The following is a 20,024-nucleotide window of genomic DNA, read 5'->3' on the forward strand; positions in this document are numbered from 1 at the left end:
TAAAACATTTTAAAAGAGAATGAGCTGTCACTGATCTCCAAGGCATGGAGAACGGGTGGGCGCAAGAAATAGATGGTCTCCCTGCCAAGTTCTTCAATGCTTTCTGTGCTGGAAGTCCTAGAGGACAGTGTAAAGGGTGGTCAGCTCCCAGGAGCCCTCCTGACCCTGCTTTCAAAACAGGGAGACCTGACCCACCTGAAGAACTGGTGCCCCGTGTCACTACTGTGCACTGACTGCAAGATGCTGTCAAAAGCATTAGCCTCGAGACTGACGAAGGTGATGGAGCAGATCATTTACCATGACCAGACGTACTGTGAGCCTGGCAGGTCGATATTTAATAACGTGTACATAATTCGTGACATTTTGGACGTCTCCAGGCTATTAGGCTTAAAGACTGGTCAGATTTTCGTAGACCAAGAAAAGGCATTTGACCGGGTTGAGCATGAATACTTGTGGAAGGTGCTGAAAAGCTTTGGGTTCAACCCTGGTTTCATAGTAATGATCAAGTGAAATTGCGAGTGTACTAAAGGTTAATGGTGGTTTATGTGCCCCTTTTAGCGTGTACAGAAGTATAAGACAAGGCTGTTCACTGTCAGGAATGCTGTATACTCTAGCAATCAAGCCTCTTTTAATTCATCTGAGATATCGACTTTCTGGTTTTATTATTCCACACACTAATGCGTCACTTTACCTGTCAGCGTACTCAGATGACCTGGCTGTAATGGTGGGATCCCAGTCTGAGGTGAATGTTTTAATTAATATTTTTTATCATCAGCAAAAGTAAACTGGGGAAACAGTGAAGCAGTTTTAGTTGGGGAGTGGGGAGAAGGGGAGACGAGACTCCTGGGAGGCCTGGTGTGGAGAAAAGGTGGTTTTAAATACTTGGGTGTCTACCTGGGGAGTCATGAGTTTTGAAATAAAAACTTGGAAGGCACTGTAGAGCACATCAAGGGCAGACTGAGCAGTTGGAAGCGCACGGCACTGGATCCCACAGTGTCCTCCATCTGCCCAAGGAGGAAGGGGGGCAAGGGCTTTTTCATCCAGCCATCAGAACTGCAGCCTTTCACCTACTGTTCATTCAGAGACTCCTAACCGGGCCTAGGAACCTGGTATGGAGGACAGCAGCCAGTGTACTTTTAAACAGGATGGAAGGACTGGGACAGGACAGAACAAATGCACTGTATCTCTCTGGATTACCATTTTTTACCACTGACTTTTTAAAGTTAAATAAAATTAAATACGGAACGCTACACTGTCTGCTGGAGGAGCCCCTGGTCTATAGGAGGTGGCTGGACATCTCTGGTGCGACCACCCCCGCACTCTCCAGAGCTCTGATCTCCTGAAAGATCGTCACACTCTGGGAGCTGGTAAACGTCAGAGGGGCAGACATGTCACGAGGGGAGGACCTGGCAGCACATATGGGACTCCGGTCTCTGCAATCCTCAACGAGCTCCATCGCAGAAGGTCCAGAGGAGCATGTTCAGGTGGAGGAGGAGCAACTATTTTCCAAGCTGGAGATCGCTCCTGACCTCGACAGGTGTGGAGGTCCACTCCTGGAGTGCAGGGGTGAAGGGGAAATGAACTTTGGGACAGTGACAGGGAATAAGAATAAACTGAGTGGGAGGGTGGACCTCCAGTGGAGGAGTTTACACTGCATCATCTCTGTGAACTCTTTTATTTGTATTTTAAACCCTGATGTTCTACAGGACTGTTCGTTCTGTTCACAGAGAAAAACTGTTTTTCACACTTTTACTCACTGCTCCAGGCTACAGTCGCTATTTAAGCTTTTAAAAACTATTTTAAGGTGTTTTAATGTGAATTTTACTTTTTAGAGTTTTGTTTTTGGTTTTAAGTACATCAGGAGAAACAGGTTTATGTGCCAACTAATTCATTTTATTTTTGGGGGCAGGCTAAAATGGCCTACATTATAAAAAACAAAATAACACAAAATGCAGACTGTGACACAATCAAAATCTTCTCCAGACCTGATTTTGGTTGATTAAAAGTTTTATGAGGGATCTGAAGATGTTTGAGACTCTGTGGTGTGGAGACGCTCTGTGTTCTGTCGTAGAAGAAGAATTGCACTTTACAACAGAACTGAACTAAATGATCTCTCCACACCCTCCCCCCACCCCCACCCTTTAACTGTCAGGTCTGATTTTATTTATATCTATTTATCATTTTATTTATTTATCTCTTTATTTATTTCATTAACGAGTCGACCGGAAACCGTCTGCCATTTAACACGACTTCAAATGAAGGATTATAATACGTCAAAAAAGTCTCTTTGTGTATCTCTCACCTTTCACTCACTCTGTCCCCCTTTTCTCTCTTTTTTCTCCCTGTGTCTCTCTCTTTTCTCAGCAATCCCTCTGTCTCTATCACTTTTTTTTAACCATTTTTACCTCCCTTTCTCTCTCTACTTCTTTCTTTCTCCCTTTCTTTTTCACCTCTCTTTCTCTCTCTCTCTCTCTCTATCCCTCTTCCTCATAGTCTCTTTCTTTTTCACCTGTACCTCTGTCCCGTTTTCTTTTATACCCCTTCACTAACTCTCTCTTTTTATATCACTTTCTAACCCTTTCTTCTCCTCTCACCTCTCACTCTGTTCTTTCACCTTCACCTCCCTTTCATTTTCCTCTCTCAGTCTCTCTCTTTATAGCCCCAGCTACTCTCTCTCTCTCTCTCTCTCTCTCTCTGTCTCTCTCTCTCTCTTTCACCTCTCTCTCGTTCGATTTTTTCACCTTACTCTTATTCACTCTTTCTGTCTATATATATTTTTTTACCTCTCTCTACCACATTCTATCTTTTTCTCTCAGTCTCTCCCTGTTTTTTAACCTCTCTCTGTCACTCGTTTTACTCTCTCTCTCTCTCTCTCTCATACTTTCCCCACTGTCTCTTTATTTTTTTACCCATCCTCTCTCTCTTTACCCTTTTAATCTGTCTTATTCTCTCTTTCTCTATTTCTCTCTCTCTCTCTCTCTCTCTCTCTCTCTCTCTCTGTCTCTCTCTCTCTCTCTCTCTCTCTCTCTCTCTCTCTCTCTCTCTCTCTCTCCCCACTCTTTCTCTCTCTGAAGGTGATTGCTGATTGTTGGACTGGGAGGCTGTCTGTAGGAGAGTAAGTGCACACTCGCACGTTTCTCATTCTGTCTTCAGCAATAAATCCCTGCATGGATCGGTGTGAATATTTATGTGATGGGACATGCTTACACACACGCTCTCTCCACACACACACACACACACACACACACACTCACTCTCCACACGCACACACGCACACACACACACACACACACACACACACACACAAACACACTCTCTCTCTCTCTCTCTCTCTCTCCTCCACACACACACACACACACACACACACTCACTCTCCACACACGCACACACACACACACACACACACACACACACAAACACTCTCTCTCTCTCTCTCTCTCTCTCTCTCCACACACACACACACACACACACACACACACACACACGTACACGTATAGACTGTGGGATGTGTACTGCAGCATGTAAGGAAGGACACATGAGATACAGTATTTCGACATGCTGATCAGTGCCCATGATGCAGTCTCAAGCAGCGACTTTTATTTGCTTAACCCTTTTAACAAACCACCAGCACATAGCGTGCAGATCCCTAATGAGCGAGCGAGCGAGCCAAGAATAACTCTCTAAAACACCACGAGGAAAAAAACATCAGCTCATCTTCCACCCTTCCATGTTTGTTTTCATTTTGTAGCTCTGAGGTTTGAACATTTGGAAAATGGAGACACTGAATTGAGACATCCAGGGGATTAGGACACCTGACTTCTCCAGCCATATGTGCTTCTTCCTCAAACTGTCAGGGCAAAGAGGCACACAATTATATCGGAGTCTCAAAACTCTCTCAGCATGACAGTGCAATCCTGTGCATAAAACCAGCTCCATGAAGATATACTACACATGGGTTGGAAGTGTGTGGAAGATCTCCAGCCACAGAGCTCCAAACACTATTGAACACCTTTGGGATGAATGTTTCATGCTGACTGCGCCCCAGGAACCTCCACACCTCACCTATATCGGTACCTGACTTTACTAACACACTTGTGTCTGAATGAAATTCCAAACAAATCTCCACAAAATCAGGTGGAACTTCTTCCCAGAAGACTGAAGCTTATTAGAACAGGAAATGGGGCCTTGGTGTTTAATGGGATGTTGAAAAAGAGGACACGAAACCGACTCTTGAGCGCATTAATCCTGGTATCAGCTGTGCAGACGATCTCGAATACGAGAAACACAAGAAACTTTGCCAATATTAGTTTACACTTTCCATCAAATGTGTTATTTTCAGATATGGATTAAGAGACATGGATTAAATAAATCGACTGTTACACACGATCATGTGTGTGTGTGTGTGTGTGTGTGTGTGTGTGTTTCGATAAGTCTTGTCGCTGGGACGCGACATAAAACGCAAGGCAAAACGAAAGATCCATGATTCATGCACTGTAGAGGAATAAAATATAAGGTGCTCGGGTATAATGAATAATAGCCAAGTGGAACTGCAGCAGGTGCTTTTAATAGCAAGTGTGTGTGCGCTTGTGTGTGTGTGTGTATGTGTGCGCAGAATATTTAGTCTCTGACAGGCTTCATAAATATTAGGGTAATGGATAACAGGGGGGAACAGATGTTGGACACCGAACTGCCACGAAGCCTTAAAGTCATACGGGGCGTAACGGCGTACGAATATGAAGCGCCGTCGTTATGGCAATGAATGACAAGCAAATAATTCTTCATTTGTTTAATTCCTCTTGGTGCTTCGTTCACATGCAGCAGGAATGAAGAGAAATATGCCTGACGGCGAAAATGTAGAAAGTGTCACGTTTCTGACATTACCCACAATGCTGTTCGACTGCGTGGTCATAGCTGTGGGACTTTCACCTTTTCAGTGCGTTCACCTCCATATCTGTTTCCTCTGCTTGTATTTATATCAACAAATGTTCAAATGTATAAGTACTTCATAGCTATTGTAAGCACTTGCACATGTGTGTATGTGTGTGTGTGTGTGTGTGTGTTTGCCATTCACGTTAATAAGACGTAGCAGTCGTGGCAGTATGAGGACATGGTGCAGTGGATGTGGCATGCCAGAGCCGCAGTCCTTCACTGCAAACCTACATGACTCATGTTTTGTTCACGGACGCTGGGCTTACAAATGTGGGCGTGTTCCTCGAGCGGCGCTGTGGAATCCTTGCTCCTGATTGGTCCTTGATTTTTTTTATTGCTCCTACAACAAATTGAGGATATCAGTTAAGTCTCGATGAAAGGAGTCTCCAGTGTTCGCACTTTTTCAACAAGTTTCAAGAGGCAGAAAACAAAAAGCTGGTGAGCAGAAGATGATCTTTACACCTGCTATAGGTGAATGGAATTTCATTGTATCACACACACACACACACACACACACACACTACCTTATCTCCGATCGTTTACTAATAACAGCAAGTACTTTATTTGTTACGTGAGATTCATCCTGATGGTGTTCCATAGGGACTGAGCTCTATAGCTGGAGATACCTGAAGATCTTCCAATCCAACCCAAGTCAAGTCAAGTGTATTTCTATTGCGCTTTTCACAACAGACATTGTCTGAAAGCAGCTTTAAAGAAATCAACAGTTAAGGTGAATGGTGTGTATTTATCCCTGATAAGCAGCCGTGGCGACTGTGGCAAGGAAAATCTCCCTCAGATCTTCATGGAGCTGGCTTTGTGCACAGGGGCATGATCATGCTGAAGCAGGTTTGGGTCTCCTAGTTCAACTATTGGAAACATTTCATTCTAATGCATCCAAAGACACCTATACAATTGTCTTATATACAAAGCAGTCCCATAATGGGCGCAATTTTTCATGTTTCTGGTCCTTATTTCTTAAATATTCCACCTTGAACCACGTGGCACGGGTCATCGGTTTCTACTGGCTGCTCTTCAGCCTTGAGGTTTAACGGGTGTCTGTAGACCAGGATCAGAATGATCCTCAGGAACTCAGGAATCGTCAAACGGCCAGTGTACAGTGACGTGTCCGAAAATCTCACAAAGAGTTTGTACATGTGAGTTTTTAAAGGAACGAAACAACAATCGAGGAAGTGAAAAGAAAAGATGAGAAAAGTTGTTGAAACATTTACAGGTCAATTATAAACCGTAACGTTCAGCCAGAATGCAACCCAATTTAAGATTTTGTGATAAAAGTAAAATGTGCTATTTTCACTTATTAGCAACGATGCTGATTTTTAGCCTGTCATGGGTAACTAGTTACTAGTGTGTTTTTTTCTTCTTTTGCACGTGTTTTTGTGCCTAGTTAGCTCTTAGCACAAACAAGCCTGAGTGTATTTTCTATAATTATTAAAATGCTGAACACTTTTACCATCACGATCGTCATCAACGAACACAGAGATAAACATTTCTGGTGCATTTCCTATAGAAATCTCAAAACCGATTTCCAACAACACAGCGCCACGTCAGGATCATGTTAATGATTTTTAACAATCTTCTAGAAAAAAATCGATCTACAGCTCATACATGTTTTGAATTGGTTATGCTAATTTTTTTTGTACATCACAGCATGGCTGATTTCACATCACGCCCAGATCTGAACTCCATAAGAGTAAAAAAAAACCTTGCAAATAACAAAAGGGTAAGTAGGCACAAACTTTTCCAATAGCGCAGCTCAGCCACTGCATCTACCACACACATGCACAAACTCTTGTGGAAATGGTAGCTCAGAGGTTAAGGCTCTGGGGTACTGATCTATTCTTGGGGTCCTTGAGCACGGCCATTAACCCCCTGTGCTCCAGGAGCACTGTATCATGGCGGACCCTGTGCTTTGACCCCAGCTTGTCTAATCTGTGTTAGAGTAATGAATGTGGAATTGTATAATGAATGTGACATTGAGACCAAAAATATTTTATAAATATTGAACCCATTACCTTCCAATCATAAGTTCAACATCTTATTCAGTGAGCTACCACTTCGGATGTACGGTGTGTCTACACAGTGCAAAAAAAAAGGGCTGCGGTCTTATCCATTGTTACCATGGAAACCAAATCTGACTTGCTCACGCAGCAATTATCACACAATCCCCCCCTACATAAGTGGGGTTTCAGGCCAAAGATGTGCAAAAGGCGTGCACTAGGCGGGCATTTGGGACTGAGCTGAGGTTCAGCCCACACCTATTCAACACCTCCACATGGCCCAATATGTTCCTCCAGTCAGTCAGCACGGAGGCGGCAGTGTGAATAAACACAGGGGTTAATTGATAACGCGGCTCGGGAGCGCGCTCTTCAGGCGCGTTCCCGCAGCACACGCAGATGAGCGCTCTGGGGCGGTTCATCATCCTGAGATGCTGGACAGGCTGAGAAATGCCACGCACAGGCTACTAATAAGGAACATGGAATTCTGGGAGAAGAATCCTTTTTTTTTTTTTTTTCACTTGGTTCTCATAGTGAGCAGGTGGATTGCGGGGAGGAAGAGGAGGAAGAGGAGGAGGAGAGGGAATTGCGCACAGTCGATCCAGTGCGTAAAATATTTATGCGTAAATCTCCAGGGCAGGTAAATCACGCCTGCTTTCCAAACCTAAAAAAGAAAAAATCCAGTATGAAGGCTGGAGACTTACAGCAGTTGGTGATGGCGAAGCTGTTGGCCACCTCCAGGTTGTCGATGTGCGGAGTGAGGCGGAACTCGGCCGTGCCGAACTGCACCATCCCGACCCGAAATGCGCTGTACTCCTGATCCGCACCGCGCGGAAACAGGCCCCCTGAGGGCATCAAAACACACACACACACACACACACACACACACACACACAGGGGCCAGATGTTATAGCAATTATTATATACATTGTAACACCAAGATAAAATAAATATGACAGCAGAGGATGGGGATATAAAATAGCCACAGGCTGCCAGTCTCCATCCCTCCATCCCTCCATCCGGCCCAGTCTCAGTGATGAAGAACGGGATTCAATCCAAACCTCTTATTTTATTTTATTTTAATTTTTTTGTGCATTATCTAAACACCACGTGATGCTCACCGATTTGGACGCTCGGTGATCCCCCGAATGCGAGTCCCCATAACGCGGGTACAAACAGGAAACCCGACAAATTCCTCATCATCCTCTGTTTTTTTTTTTAATAACAATTTCTCTTTCCCTCCGTCGTGCACGTTCACAAAACTGCGCTCGCGCTGCTGCCGCTGAGTCGATTCATGCTTAAAATAAATACAAAGAAAAAAAAGGAAAGAAAAGACGATTTGAAGGGAGGTGAAAAAAAAGAGAGACAGACGCGTCTCCTGTAGAGATGAGAGAGGACAGCGCGGTGGAAAGGAGGGGAAAGACGGGGGGATTCTTCTGTCGCTCCGGTTCCTTTGCGGCTCCGTGCGACCACGAGCGCAGAGTTTCAGCCGCCACGGACGCGGGGAGAATGATGATGGAGACGGAAAGAGCCGAGCACACCCGAAGAGCCGATTAAATAGAGCCGAGCGGTGTCTTGGTACTGGGGAGAGAGAGAGAGAGAGAGAGAGAGAGAGAGAGAGAGAGAGAGAGAGAGAGCAAAAATCCGAAAATAGCCGAGCCTTTCCGAAGCCGCAGGATCCGAATACGGAAATTGCCGAGTGAAGCCGAAGACGGAAAGAGCCGAACGGACACGAACAATAAATAAACGAGCCTACGGAAATTGCCGATTTAAGCCGAAGCGTATAGGTTTCTGCTTTCTGCATCATTTCTGCTACAGATGATGAATGTGGTGGTGCAGCTGTGGCTACAGTGAAAGGAGACGTGTTGTGAAAACAATCATTGGTTTTCTTGATTTAGTAACGACATTCGTTCTATACGTGTAAGATTCCTGACAGTGATGCTGTGCTCTGATATACTGCATATAACCGTGGAGTAATGGTGGACTGGTTCAGGTAAGACATCACTGTAGGTCTGAAAGATGCACAGGTGAAATGCAGGGCCCATCACTGATATGTCAAATATATACTCTATGTATATATGTATAATGTCGTTACTAAATCAAGAAAACCAATGATTGTGTTCACAACACGTCTCCTTTCACTGTAGCCACAGCTGCACCACCACATTCATCATCTGTAGCAGAAACCTCGATATTCACCTCCGAAAATCACCCCAGGTTTATCCATGCATTTTTCTACATTGTTTCTGTGCATTACGGTTTTTCCAGGGGATTCGAAATGAAGGCAAACCGATTTGAAAGGAGGCCAAATCCATTCATTTTACCTTTTTACTTTTTACATTGTGGAAGAATAGACTGAAAGCTGAATTCTGATGAGTTTATTAACCTGCCACGGTATAAATATATATAAAAGGCTGAAAATCGAGATCTCTAGATAGAGACTGACACAGCACAACTCAGAATAAAAATACACACACTGAATGTCAGCACATAAAATCACTAAGTGGATTAATTTTTGTTAAACAAACTTCAACTATCGAGTTTTACGTTTGGCCACACCCCCTGTTTTCAGCGCTGCAGAACGTTCGCAGGTTGTGATTGGTTCACGAGTGAAAATACTAGACTAGGTTTGTTTCTTGGCAGATTTGAATAAAAAAATATATTTTCAAAGAGTAAATTTGGTATTTTCCTGCAGTTTACCTGCTCTTTGGATGTCCATGTTTTCAGCCTGGACTTATCTGCAGTAACAGTCGTTAAAAAGAGTCATTTGCCTTTGACTATTGTAGCTACAGTTTACTGCAGTTAAGAGGACGCCATTTTTTAAATTTTTTATTTTTTTTTCTATGTTTAAGTATTAAAAATTAGAACCCACTGAAACTTTTCTATGAAATGTGAACATTTTTATGTGTGTAATCTAAATCATCACAGGTGGACAAAACAACAATGGAATCATCGGTAACTATCGACTGTCCCTTCCAAAGCAATAAAATCCCCCAACACAATCTAAAACAGGCATATAATCAGCAGCAGGGTGAAGTGCACGGCGGATTTAACTGCACCGTTCTGTAATCTTTTACCTCCATTCAGCAGGTGATGCTGAACTGAGGTCGAAGTGAGCTACCACCGAAGGTTCAAAAGCTGAAGAATGCGCTTGCAGCTTCAAGACACACTTATAATCAAGGCACAATTTCTCTTTGAGTGCCAATCTCAGGTACTGGAGGATCTCAGACAGGTACTGGAGGATCTCAGACAGGTACTGGAGGATCTCAGGCAGGTACTGGAGGATCTTAATCAGGTACTGGAGGATCTCAGACAGGTACTGGAGGATCTCAGGCAGGTACTGGAGGATCTCAGACAGGTACTGGAGGATCTCAGACAGGTACTGGAGGATCTCAGGCAGGTACTGGAGGATCTTAATCAGGTACTGGAGGATCTCAGGCAGGTACTGGAGGATCTCAGACCGTACCAGATGCTGCTACATGGTAAGTAAAAACTCATTGTATTTGAAAGGAAATGGTGTCATAATTCAATACACATGTTCTATTCGCTACAACAAAAATAAAGGTAGTTATATTTTCAAAGTGTGATTGTACAAACAAACAAACAAACAAACAAACAAACATTTGGCTGATTTGATAAGCAGTTCTTACTGTTTTAGGTTTAAAGCTTGTTTTTGAAAACTGGTTTTAGATCTCGTAGTTCACAAAGAGCTCTGTTATCAACGATATTTTGTCGCTTTGTTGTGTTTTAATAAAATGTACAGTGTGTGTTTTTGCAGTTTGGGACGCAGCTCTGAATTCTCTCTGAAGTCAGGAAGAAGCAGAAGAAGGGATGAGGATGAGGCAGGATAAGGCAATAAGCAGAAAGATCTACAGGAGAGAAGGTTGGAGTAAGAGGTTTAAAGCAAGTAGAAAAGAAGGAAGGACTTCATTTAAAAGCAGGATTGAACAGAAGCGGCAAATCGGATCAAAGTTCAGGAGATCAGATCAGGAGACTGGATTTTTGGTTTGCTGAATAAAACGTTATTAAGCGATTCATAAAAGGGGGAAAAAACAGAACACCACTAGTTTGAAGAATTTTCTGAAAAATGAATGAGGAAGTCTTTGTGTGAAGGCCTTTGATCCAACATCTACATTAATGAAAAAGTTTGCAGATGTAGTTGTTTAGCAAACACATACTTGCCTTTAGATTTTCTGATCACCATCACTGCACCTCAACATCGTTTATCTGTAATAAATGGATATTCAGTGCAACCCAGATGAGGACGGGTTCCTCTTGAGTCTGGTTCCTCCCAAGGTTTCTTCCTTATGCCGTCTCAGTCACCACCGGCTTGTTCATCAGGGACAAATACACGTACACTTATAAAGAACATATAAATTTTTATCAGCACATTATCTGTGTAAAGCTGCTTGGAGAAAATGTTCATTGTTAAAAGCGCAATACAAATACAAAGGAATTGAAGATTTCCACTGAAAAACGCACACATTTCTAATGTACTGACTCTTTTTGTGCTCCATAACTTTTCCTTTATCTTTGAAATACATCATACACACACCGTCTGCTTTTACATTCGAGTTGACTCTAGGAACTGATTCTGATTCTCCATGACGTAATAAGTGCAGTTGTTATACTATTCACCAGAGGGCGCCAGAGGACTGGAAAAAAAAAAGAAAGGCCAAAGAGATTATTAAAGGGGGGAAAAAAGAGAGGAAAAGAAGTGATCTTGTCAAGCAGTTAGAGAAAAGTCATGACAGTGATCTTATCCTCGTCCACCTGAGTGACAGCTGTATACATACACTATAGAGACAAAAGTATTGGAACACCTGACTTTCCCACTAATATGTCCTTCTTCCCCAATCTGTTCCCACAAAGTTGAAGGCACACATTGTATTTGAATGCTGTAGCATGAAACTTTTCCTTCACCTGGACTAGGAGACATAAACCTGTTCCAGCATGATGATGCTCCTGATATTTATCGTAGTATGAAAAGAACATAATAGACAATCAAAAGTCATTTGCAGGAACACTTTCACAAGTAAATCAGACACCCCCCCCCCATTCCACACTGAGTTAACGCTTCCCTGTTATAATGAGCTCCACTCTCCTGAGAAGATGTTCCACAAGATTAAGTGGAGATTTGTGCGAGACTCATTTAGCCACAGCGTGTTAGTAAAGTCAGGTAGGTGAGGTGAGGAGGTTCCTGGGGTGCAGTCGGCGTGAAAAAAATCCATCCCAAAGCTGTTCTATAGGTTTGGAGCTCTACAGCAGGAGATCTTCCACTCTAGAGTTTAGGAAAGAACCACATGGTATAACGGCTTGACGAAAAAATCCCAAAGCAAAATCATTCGAAATATTTGGGAGAATAAATGTTCTAATAATTTCATATTTGTGGATCAGATCACAATCTGAGCCACAAGACAAAAAGAGTGTGAGCCAAACTGCAAATGTGTCAGAGACGAGCTCTGAAATCCCACACACTACCCCCCGGTTTCTGGAATGATCCTCATATGTATTTATGAAGGGTGCCAATATTTTTAGAGAAAACTGTAGACATGTACACACCTTCTCTCTTCCTGACTCAGCGTTTAATAATCTAACAGCAGTCGCTACAAAAGACGATCGACGCACACGTTTCCTCACCCGGTGGCGTCTCCTTGAAGCGAGATGGAGAGCGTAGGAGATGAGAAGAACCTCCAGAGCTCTTTTTTAACGTATCAAATATCATCTCTCATTTTCACCTTTCCACACCTTTTAGAGATAACTATGATTCGTGTAAACCCTCTCTAACACGTTTAGTCACACCAAAAGGATTTGATCACCGAATCAGATTTCAGCTCTGAGGGGCTTCTTCATGTAAAACATCTGTTCAAGGACACCATGTTGGTGTTACACTTATTACACTGATCAGGTGTAACATTATGACTGATATTGTGTTGGTCCCCTTTGTGCTGATCTATCGAGCATGAACTTCTTCAGAAGTTTGAGCTACAGGAGCTCGTCTGTTGGATCGGACCACACGGACCAGCCTGCGGTTTTGGAGACGCTTTGATCCAGACGTCTAGACGTCAATTTGCGCAAATCCTTACGCTCGCCCATTTTTCCTGCTTCTAACACGTCAACTTTGAGGACAAAATGTTCACTTGCTGCCTAATAAATAAATCCACCCACTAACAGGTGCATCTTCACCACTCAGAACATCTGGAATCGCTTTTTAGACGTTGAACTTTCACAAAGAAACACCAAAGCTGTGATTGTGGGTGTATTAAACCATCTTCAAGGTTCTGCGTCTGCACGAACGAGAGAAAATCAGAATCTGTTTCATTACAGTGACTGTAATAAGAAGGTTGTGTAACGTTACGTTCCTGCCTCGGACCTCCAGAGGCCGCAGTATAATCCATTGAATTGTTTTTAATGCTACACGGTGTGAAAGAACTCAAAGACCCTCGGTGATGAACGAAGCACTTTATTGGAAGAGCATCTCCAATTGAAGGTACACACTCGTACAAAAAAAAAAAAAGAAAAGAAAAATACACACACACACACACACACACACACACACACACACACACAGTCTTTGGGGAAACATGCAGAACACAAGCAGCTGAGCTGAGGAAAAAAAACTCAAGTTCATATTCAGCCACGGAAAAATGCCCAGTCTGCATTTTAGTACAGTATACGGGAGGAAGCATTGTTTCGAATACATTTGGGTCAGTACAGAGGTGCTAAAAAAAGAACACACACACACACACACACACACACACACACACACACACACACACACACACACACACAGATGTAAAATGATCTGATTACCAATGAGTTTTGGCTTCACATGTGCTCAGTAAGATCCTGTAACACGCAGACGCATCACTTTTCTTTCCTCGTAGAGGAACAAATGTCGATATAATAGTGATATAATAACACAAGTCGCACTTTTGTTTGTATCTTGGTTGTACGATCAAACGAATCGTTTTGTAATTGACCGGATGTTAAAATACATCCTTTTTTCCGCAGCAGTGTTGTTGTTTTTTCTCTCATTAATAAATAACAATTTTTATGAACTACGTCACAACAACACTTTCTGATTCGTTAACAATCCACGATCATTCATTTTTATAGGAAGGGCGCCAATAATTTTGGACATCACAATACGATATATGCGATACTCTGTTATAAAAAACTTGCATATTATACGTGCACACGCACACGTATAAACTGTATGGACAAAAGTATCGGGAAAAACGACTTTTCCAGTTGTATGTGGTTCTTCATCAAACCGAAAGTTGGAGACACACAATCGAGATCGGACGTCTTTAGATGTAGTGGCATGACTTTTCACCTTCACCTGAACTAGAAGATCCAAAATTGTTCCACCAGGGCAATGCCCATGTGCACAAAGCAAACTCCATGAACATATGCTTTATATGAGTTGGAGTGGAAGATCTTCACTAAATCTAGTGGAACATCTTCCCAGAAGAGTGGAGGTTATTATTATTATTATTATTATTATTATTATTATTATTATTATTATAACAGCAAAAAGGAGAATAAATGTGCAATGAGATGTTCACAAACATTTGTCCATATAGTGTATATACTTTATATAACTGTGTGTGTGTGTGTGTGTGTGTGTGTGTGTGTGTAGGTATAATCATTTATATCAATTTTTTTATCAATAATCAACATCGCTGATTAGATTTTATTACTATCAATCTTAGTAACAAGCATCCGTAAAAACAGAGCCGAGCGACTCGACGTACGAATCCGAAACGAATCATGCAGGTGAATTGACGTCACCCGGAAGCCCCGCCCCCTTTCCCTTTCGATCGCACTCTCTCGACTTTTACGGTGGATGGAGAATGTTTGGGGAATTCCTTAATATAAAATATATTTTATACGTATGCTGGAAAATTGGAGATAAAAAAAAAAACAACAACGATGTTAAACGTCTGAAGCATAAATAAATAAATAAATAAATAATTAATGATTTGAATAATAACCGAATATAAAGAAAATATCAAAAATATATGTCTTCATTTTTATTATTATTATTATTATTATTATTTATTTATTTATTTATTTATTTATTACTGTTTTACTGAGTTAACAGAAAATCTACAAGGAATCTACATCCATTTGGCAATTGCCACTGCCACCAAGCAGCTCCTGACTACTTTCTTAATCCAAAAAAATAATAATATTCATTAAAACATCACACGAGCCTCATTTGGATTGGATATTTTTGCCGTGTGGACACGTTTCCCCACGTATCCTCATCCTCAGTTTGGGAAGATATTTAGAGTCTCAAACACTTTGTGCATGCTGGAAACCCTGTCCTGGCAGTCATGCATGCTGAAATCCACACACACACACACACACACACACACACACACACACACGGTTTTGGAAGGTCTTACAGGTAAACGGACCAGTAGATGACATTGAAAAACAGGAAGGAGAAAGGGAAGAGGGCACGAGCGTACAGGTCGACGCGCTTGGCGGCGGACGGGATGACGGGTTTCGGGGGCGCCGGCTTCTTGGCGTTCTTGTTCTGCGATTTGAGCAGAGCGTTTGTGGACTCGATGGGCTTCCCGTAGCAGTCGAAGTTGGAGAGTTCGAAATCACGTGGCAGGGAGCCGACGATACTGAAGTCGTTCGAGCGCAGGTCCGATTTGGAGGTACACACCTTCTTACAACGAGTCTCAACCACCTGGAGATGCAAACACACACACACACACAACACACACATAAACAACAACACAGCACTGAGAGAGGCTGAGGAGCAGCACATAGAGCAATAAACGGGTAAAAATATGTTCATGTGTCTTTTATAAATACATAATACAGTTGGAAATTGTTGTGGAAAAACAGGAATCGGGCATTTCCTGAGATGATCACACTCTTGATGTCACCCAAATGAGGATGGGTTCCCCTTTGAGTCTGGTTCCTCTCAAGGTTTCTTCCTCATAACATCTAAGGGAGTTTTTTCTTGGCACAGTCACCACGGCTGCTCATCAGGGATAAACACACACCATTCACCTTAACTGTTGATTTCTGTAAATCTGCTTTGAGACAATGTCTGTTGTGAAAAGCGCAATAGAAATAAACTTGACTTGACTTGATGCTGTGATTATAAAAGATTTGTCTTTTGAGTTGTAACTGGATCACGATTTTTGCACCATCCTGGTCATCCTGCCAATCTGATTGGTCAGAAATAAACCCACTCCCATCGCTATTATTTCCCCTTCACCAGCAAACCGAACCGTAATTGATTTTGTTCTCGGAGGCTGTGTGTTTAAGTAGCTTGATGATTTTGATGGAAATCCCGATTCGGATCGTTCTGCGTCTAACAGATCAAACTCGCGTGACGGAGTTTTACACTGTAAGAACAAAACCCTCGGTGTGCTGCAGCACTACCGCTTCAGGCGTCTCGTCTGTTAGAGCCCATTAGACTCAAACCCTACAGATACGTCTTCTCGTCTTTGCTCTTGTCTCATTAAAAATGTAGAAAAGCAGAGAGTGCGGTAGATTTGCAGAACGTGTCGACTGCTGAGCTGCTTCTCAGTCGGCTGATTGTAATTTCCTGCAAAACAGGAAATGTTCCAGGGGAAAGACTGCAATCTAACACACACACACACACACACACACACACTCTGATAACAACTGTGGTAAGCAGAAAAGCATCTCAAAATACACTAATGTTTTCAAAAAATTGTCATTCCATAGTATTAATGAAAAACACACACCTTGGTGTGGGTTTAAGCCACGCCCAATGCAAATAAAATAACTAGGTGTGTAAACCCCGCCCACCTGCAGTGTGTTCACATGAATCGGGGTTCCTCCGGTACCGTTGATGGAGTTTGCCTTGGACGCCGTCTTCCCTTCCTTCTCCTTCTCTTCTTTCTCTTTCTCCTTCTGCGCCATCCTCACCTTCTCCGCCTCGATCTGCTTGGGGCTGTTCAGCATCACCTGTCGCGTCACGTGAAAAATCGCCGTTAAAACCAGACCGGACCGGAGCTTCTGGCAAGACCAGAGTAACATCAGAGCAACTCGTAACTCCCCTGGAGCTTCACTGGAACTGAAGTAATGCTCAGTTCAATTGGTTCTGACAAGTCTGGTTGTAAAAGAGCGTTCCAAAGTCTTGGCTTAAATCCCAGCTCGTATTTAATTGTATTTTTCCCTCCGTAAATCACGCCAGGAAACCGTTTCTGAGGCCTTGGAAATGATTCCCGGACAAATATTCCTGAGGGATGACTGAGGGATTGTGCTATGCAATATTATAGGAAATGAATCGGATCGTTATTTAACCCAAATCAAGCACGTTATTAAAATGTTTCGGAGTAGATCACAATTTTCTAACATTCTACTGCACGTGAAAAACAGTTTTTGTCTTTACCACTTTTCATCAGTTTATGTCGATTTGGAGTAAAAAGAAAATACTGATGGTTTTATTGAGATGGAATAAATTCTACTGGTAGACTATCTGATATTTTGTGGACACCTTTTTGAACATCCCACTCCACATTTATTGAGCAGAAGTATTGGGACACCCAAATCTTTCAGTGATTTGCGGTTCTTTCCCAAAGTGTTACCACAAAGCTGCAGGCAAACAATTGTATAGGACGTCTATGGGTGCATGAAATCTCCTCTTAAAACTGGAGACCCAAACCTGTTCCAGCATGACAATGCACCTGTGCACAAAGCTCCATGACGATGTGCACAGTTAGTAATCTAAAGCACAGGTGTCCACAAACTTTTGTCCAAATAGTGTATGAGGAACTTATAAAACCTGAATCTCGCTGGTATTAAACTCACTTTTTGGATAATTATCCGCATGGTCACATGACATCACCCTACTTTACAAACCGTCATGGGTTAGATCTTAGCGATATAATGGAGATTCCAGAGTTGCAGGAAAATGTCACGTGACGTAAAACTTTCCTCGTCCTATATCATGACTGTAAAAGGATTTCGCTTGAGTCCTGATGTTTGTAAAATGTACTGTAGAGAAATGTTGAAATACTGAATTCCTGCTTTAACTCCTAAAGAGAGAATCTGGAGTGCCAGCATTATTTCCTAAAGGTGTTGCTACTTGAGGATATATGAATGCTGTGTTAATCTCCCACACACACACACACACACACACACACACACACCTGAACCACCGCATACTCCACCAGAGAGCCAAAGCCGAAAAGCAGGCAGGCGATCATCCAGACATCGATGGCCTTCACATAGGAGACTTTCGGCAGTTCAGATGCTAAAGATGTGCATTCGTTGGTAAGCGAGAGGACAGAGAGAATACCTGCAGAGAAAGAAAAAAAAAGAGAGAGAGAGATTTTTTTATTAAAAGCTATAATACAAAGACATACACAATAAACACTGAAGTTATTTGGTTCAGCTTTTCCATGTCAGCACAGCTTCTGTTAGCATCGAATGTTCAGTATTTTTCAAACCAGACCGACCCAAAGGAACGCGGGCAGCACTGGCGTCCGGGTTAATCCAGAAAGACAGCCATGACAGGACCACGATAAGGAGCGTGGGAGCGTAGAAACCCATCATGTAGAAGCCGACCTGCCTCCTGAGAGTGAAAATCACCTCCACGCATGTGTAATAACCTGCAGGCAGAGACAGGAAGTCTTTAATACACTCAAACCTTTATATTTATCTTCTTTTTCCCAGCTATAATCAAAACAAAAGTTGTAAAGGAACAGAAAGAATCACTATTGTAATAAATTTCTTTGCATGAAGACCCAAAACCTGTTCCAGCATGACCGTGCCCCTGTGCACAAAGCCCAGCTCCATGAAGATCTGCATGACATGCGTTGGCCTTCACTGGGGGAACGGTGCACAGAGGCCACGCCTCCTCTATGACAAACAAGGACAGAGGCCACACCTCCTATAGGACAAACAGGCACAGAGACAACACCTCCTCTAGGACAAACAGGTACAGAGGCCACACCTCCTTTAGGACAAACAGGCACAGAGACCACACCTCCTCTAGGACAAACAGGCACAGAGACCACACCTCCTCTAGGACAAACAGGCACAGAGGCCACACCTCCTCTAGGACAAACAGGCACAGAGGCCACACCTTCTCTAGGACAAACAGGTACAGAGGCCACTCCTCCTTCACTAAGACAAACAGGCACAGAGGCTACACCGTTGTGAATTTTTCCAAGCCATGCCTTTTTCATCAAAACCAGCCAACACTCAGGCCACGCCCCTTTACTAATCCAATCTGACACTTCCTCTACGTTCCTCTTTCTTAAACAAACAGTCCCACAGGCTACTCCTTTGTAATAACAACACTAGCAATAAAGCAGCACTCGCATCGCTTTAGTCACGACTTCTCCCGAAAGCTTTCCTGATAAACGAGGCTCTGATGTGATCAGCGTAATAAACTGTGGCATCCAGTGAACTGATTCAACTCTGGGAATCTTATGTGAAGGAAAACCGAGCGTCGAAAAACAGCTAAAGCAATAAGAAACACCCCGGAGAAACAATACAGCCGCGGTAACTGGACCCCCGCAGTGCCGGTTCCCCCGTTCTTGGACAGGACCTTGATTTCGGCTCGCAACGCCGCAATCCATCTGATCTCAATCTGATCTCGGAATCGGATTTGCAGCCTGGCAGCGTTATACATGTGAAGCCAATGTGAAACAGCTCATTTTCCTGCAAATTTATTCAATCAAAACAAATCTGGAATATTATTACGCTTATTCTATTCTATTATTATATCTGGCTTTTTTTATTAATAGTACAAACAGTTAAAGGCAGAAAATAAAGGATTGATGTGTTTCTGCAGGAAGAATAGGGTTTCTTCTACTCTGTGGACTTCAGGAGCACATTCACACCCTGTTCATTCAGCTGGTGTAGAACTCATACTGCACCAAAATGAACAGGAAACAGATCCCCTCACGTCTTCCTGATTTACGCCGTAACGTTTTGGCTGACGTCCTTATCCAGACTGACTTACATTTATCCCATTCATACATCTGAGCAGTTATAGGGGGCAAGGGCCTTGCTCAGGGGCCCAGGAGTTGCAGCTTGGTGTGGCTGGGATTTGAACTCACAACCTTC

General features: G+C 42.8%; 2 protein-coding genes across 5 annotated transcripts in view; both read right to left on the minus strand.

Annotated features, from left to right (window-relative positions):
• The window catches only part of gria2a (glutamate receptor, ionotropic, AMPA 2a), a 49,913-nt gene extending 41,410 nt beyond the window's left edge, over nucleotides 1-8,503 (minus strand). For 2 of the 3 annotated variants that reach the window (XM_046842526.1, XM_046842527.1), the window contains exons 1-2: nucleotides 8,063-8,502; nucleotides 7,646-7,786 (exon numbers count right to left, since the gene is read on the minus strand). In XM_046842526.1, coding sequence (XP_046698482.1) covers nucleotides 7,646-7,786; nucleotides 8,063-8,144 — 223 coding nt within the window. In that variant the 5' untranslated portion in view covers nucleotides 8,145-8,502. Of the gene's footprint in view, nucleotides 1-7,645; nucleotides 7,787-8,062 lie in introns of all 3 variants that reach the window. The other variant, XM_046842528.1, reaches the window with a different exon arrangement.
• A 6,476-nt stretch (nucleotides 8,504-14,979) lies between these two features.
• glrba (glycine receptor, beta a) overlaps nucleotides 14,980-20,024 on the minus strand; it is a 26,170-nt gene continuing 21,125 nt past the window's right edge. Inside the window, exons 8-11 of one of the 2 annotated variants that reach the window (XM_046842531.1) lie at nucleotides 18,407-18,559; nucleotides 18,098-18,246; nucleotides 16,752-16,910; nucleotides 14,980-15,651 (exon numbers count right to left, since the gene is read on the minus strand). In XM_046842531.1, coding sequence (XP_046698487.1) covers nucleotides 15,355-15,651; nucleotides 16,752-16,910; nucleotides 18,098-18,246; nucleotides 18,407-18,559 — 758 coding nt within the window. In that variant the 3' untranslated portion in view covers nucleotides 14,980-15,354. Of the gene's footprint in view, nucleotides 15,652-15,964; nucleotides 16,563-16,751; nucleotides 16,911-18,097; nucleotides 18,247-18,406; nucleotides 18,560-20,024 lie in introns of those variants that run through there. The other variant, XM_046842532.1, reaches the window with a different exon arrangement.

Source organism: Silurus meridionalis, chromosome 28 (assembly GCF_014805685.1).
Source record: "Silurus meridionalis isolate SWU-2019-XX chromosome 28, ASM1480568v1, whole genome shotgun sequence".
Taxonomy (NCBI): Eukaryota; Metazoa; Chordata; class Actinopteri; order Siluriformes; family Siluridae; genus Silurus; species Silurus meridionalis.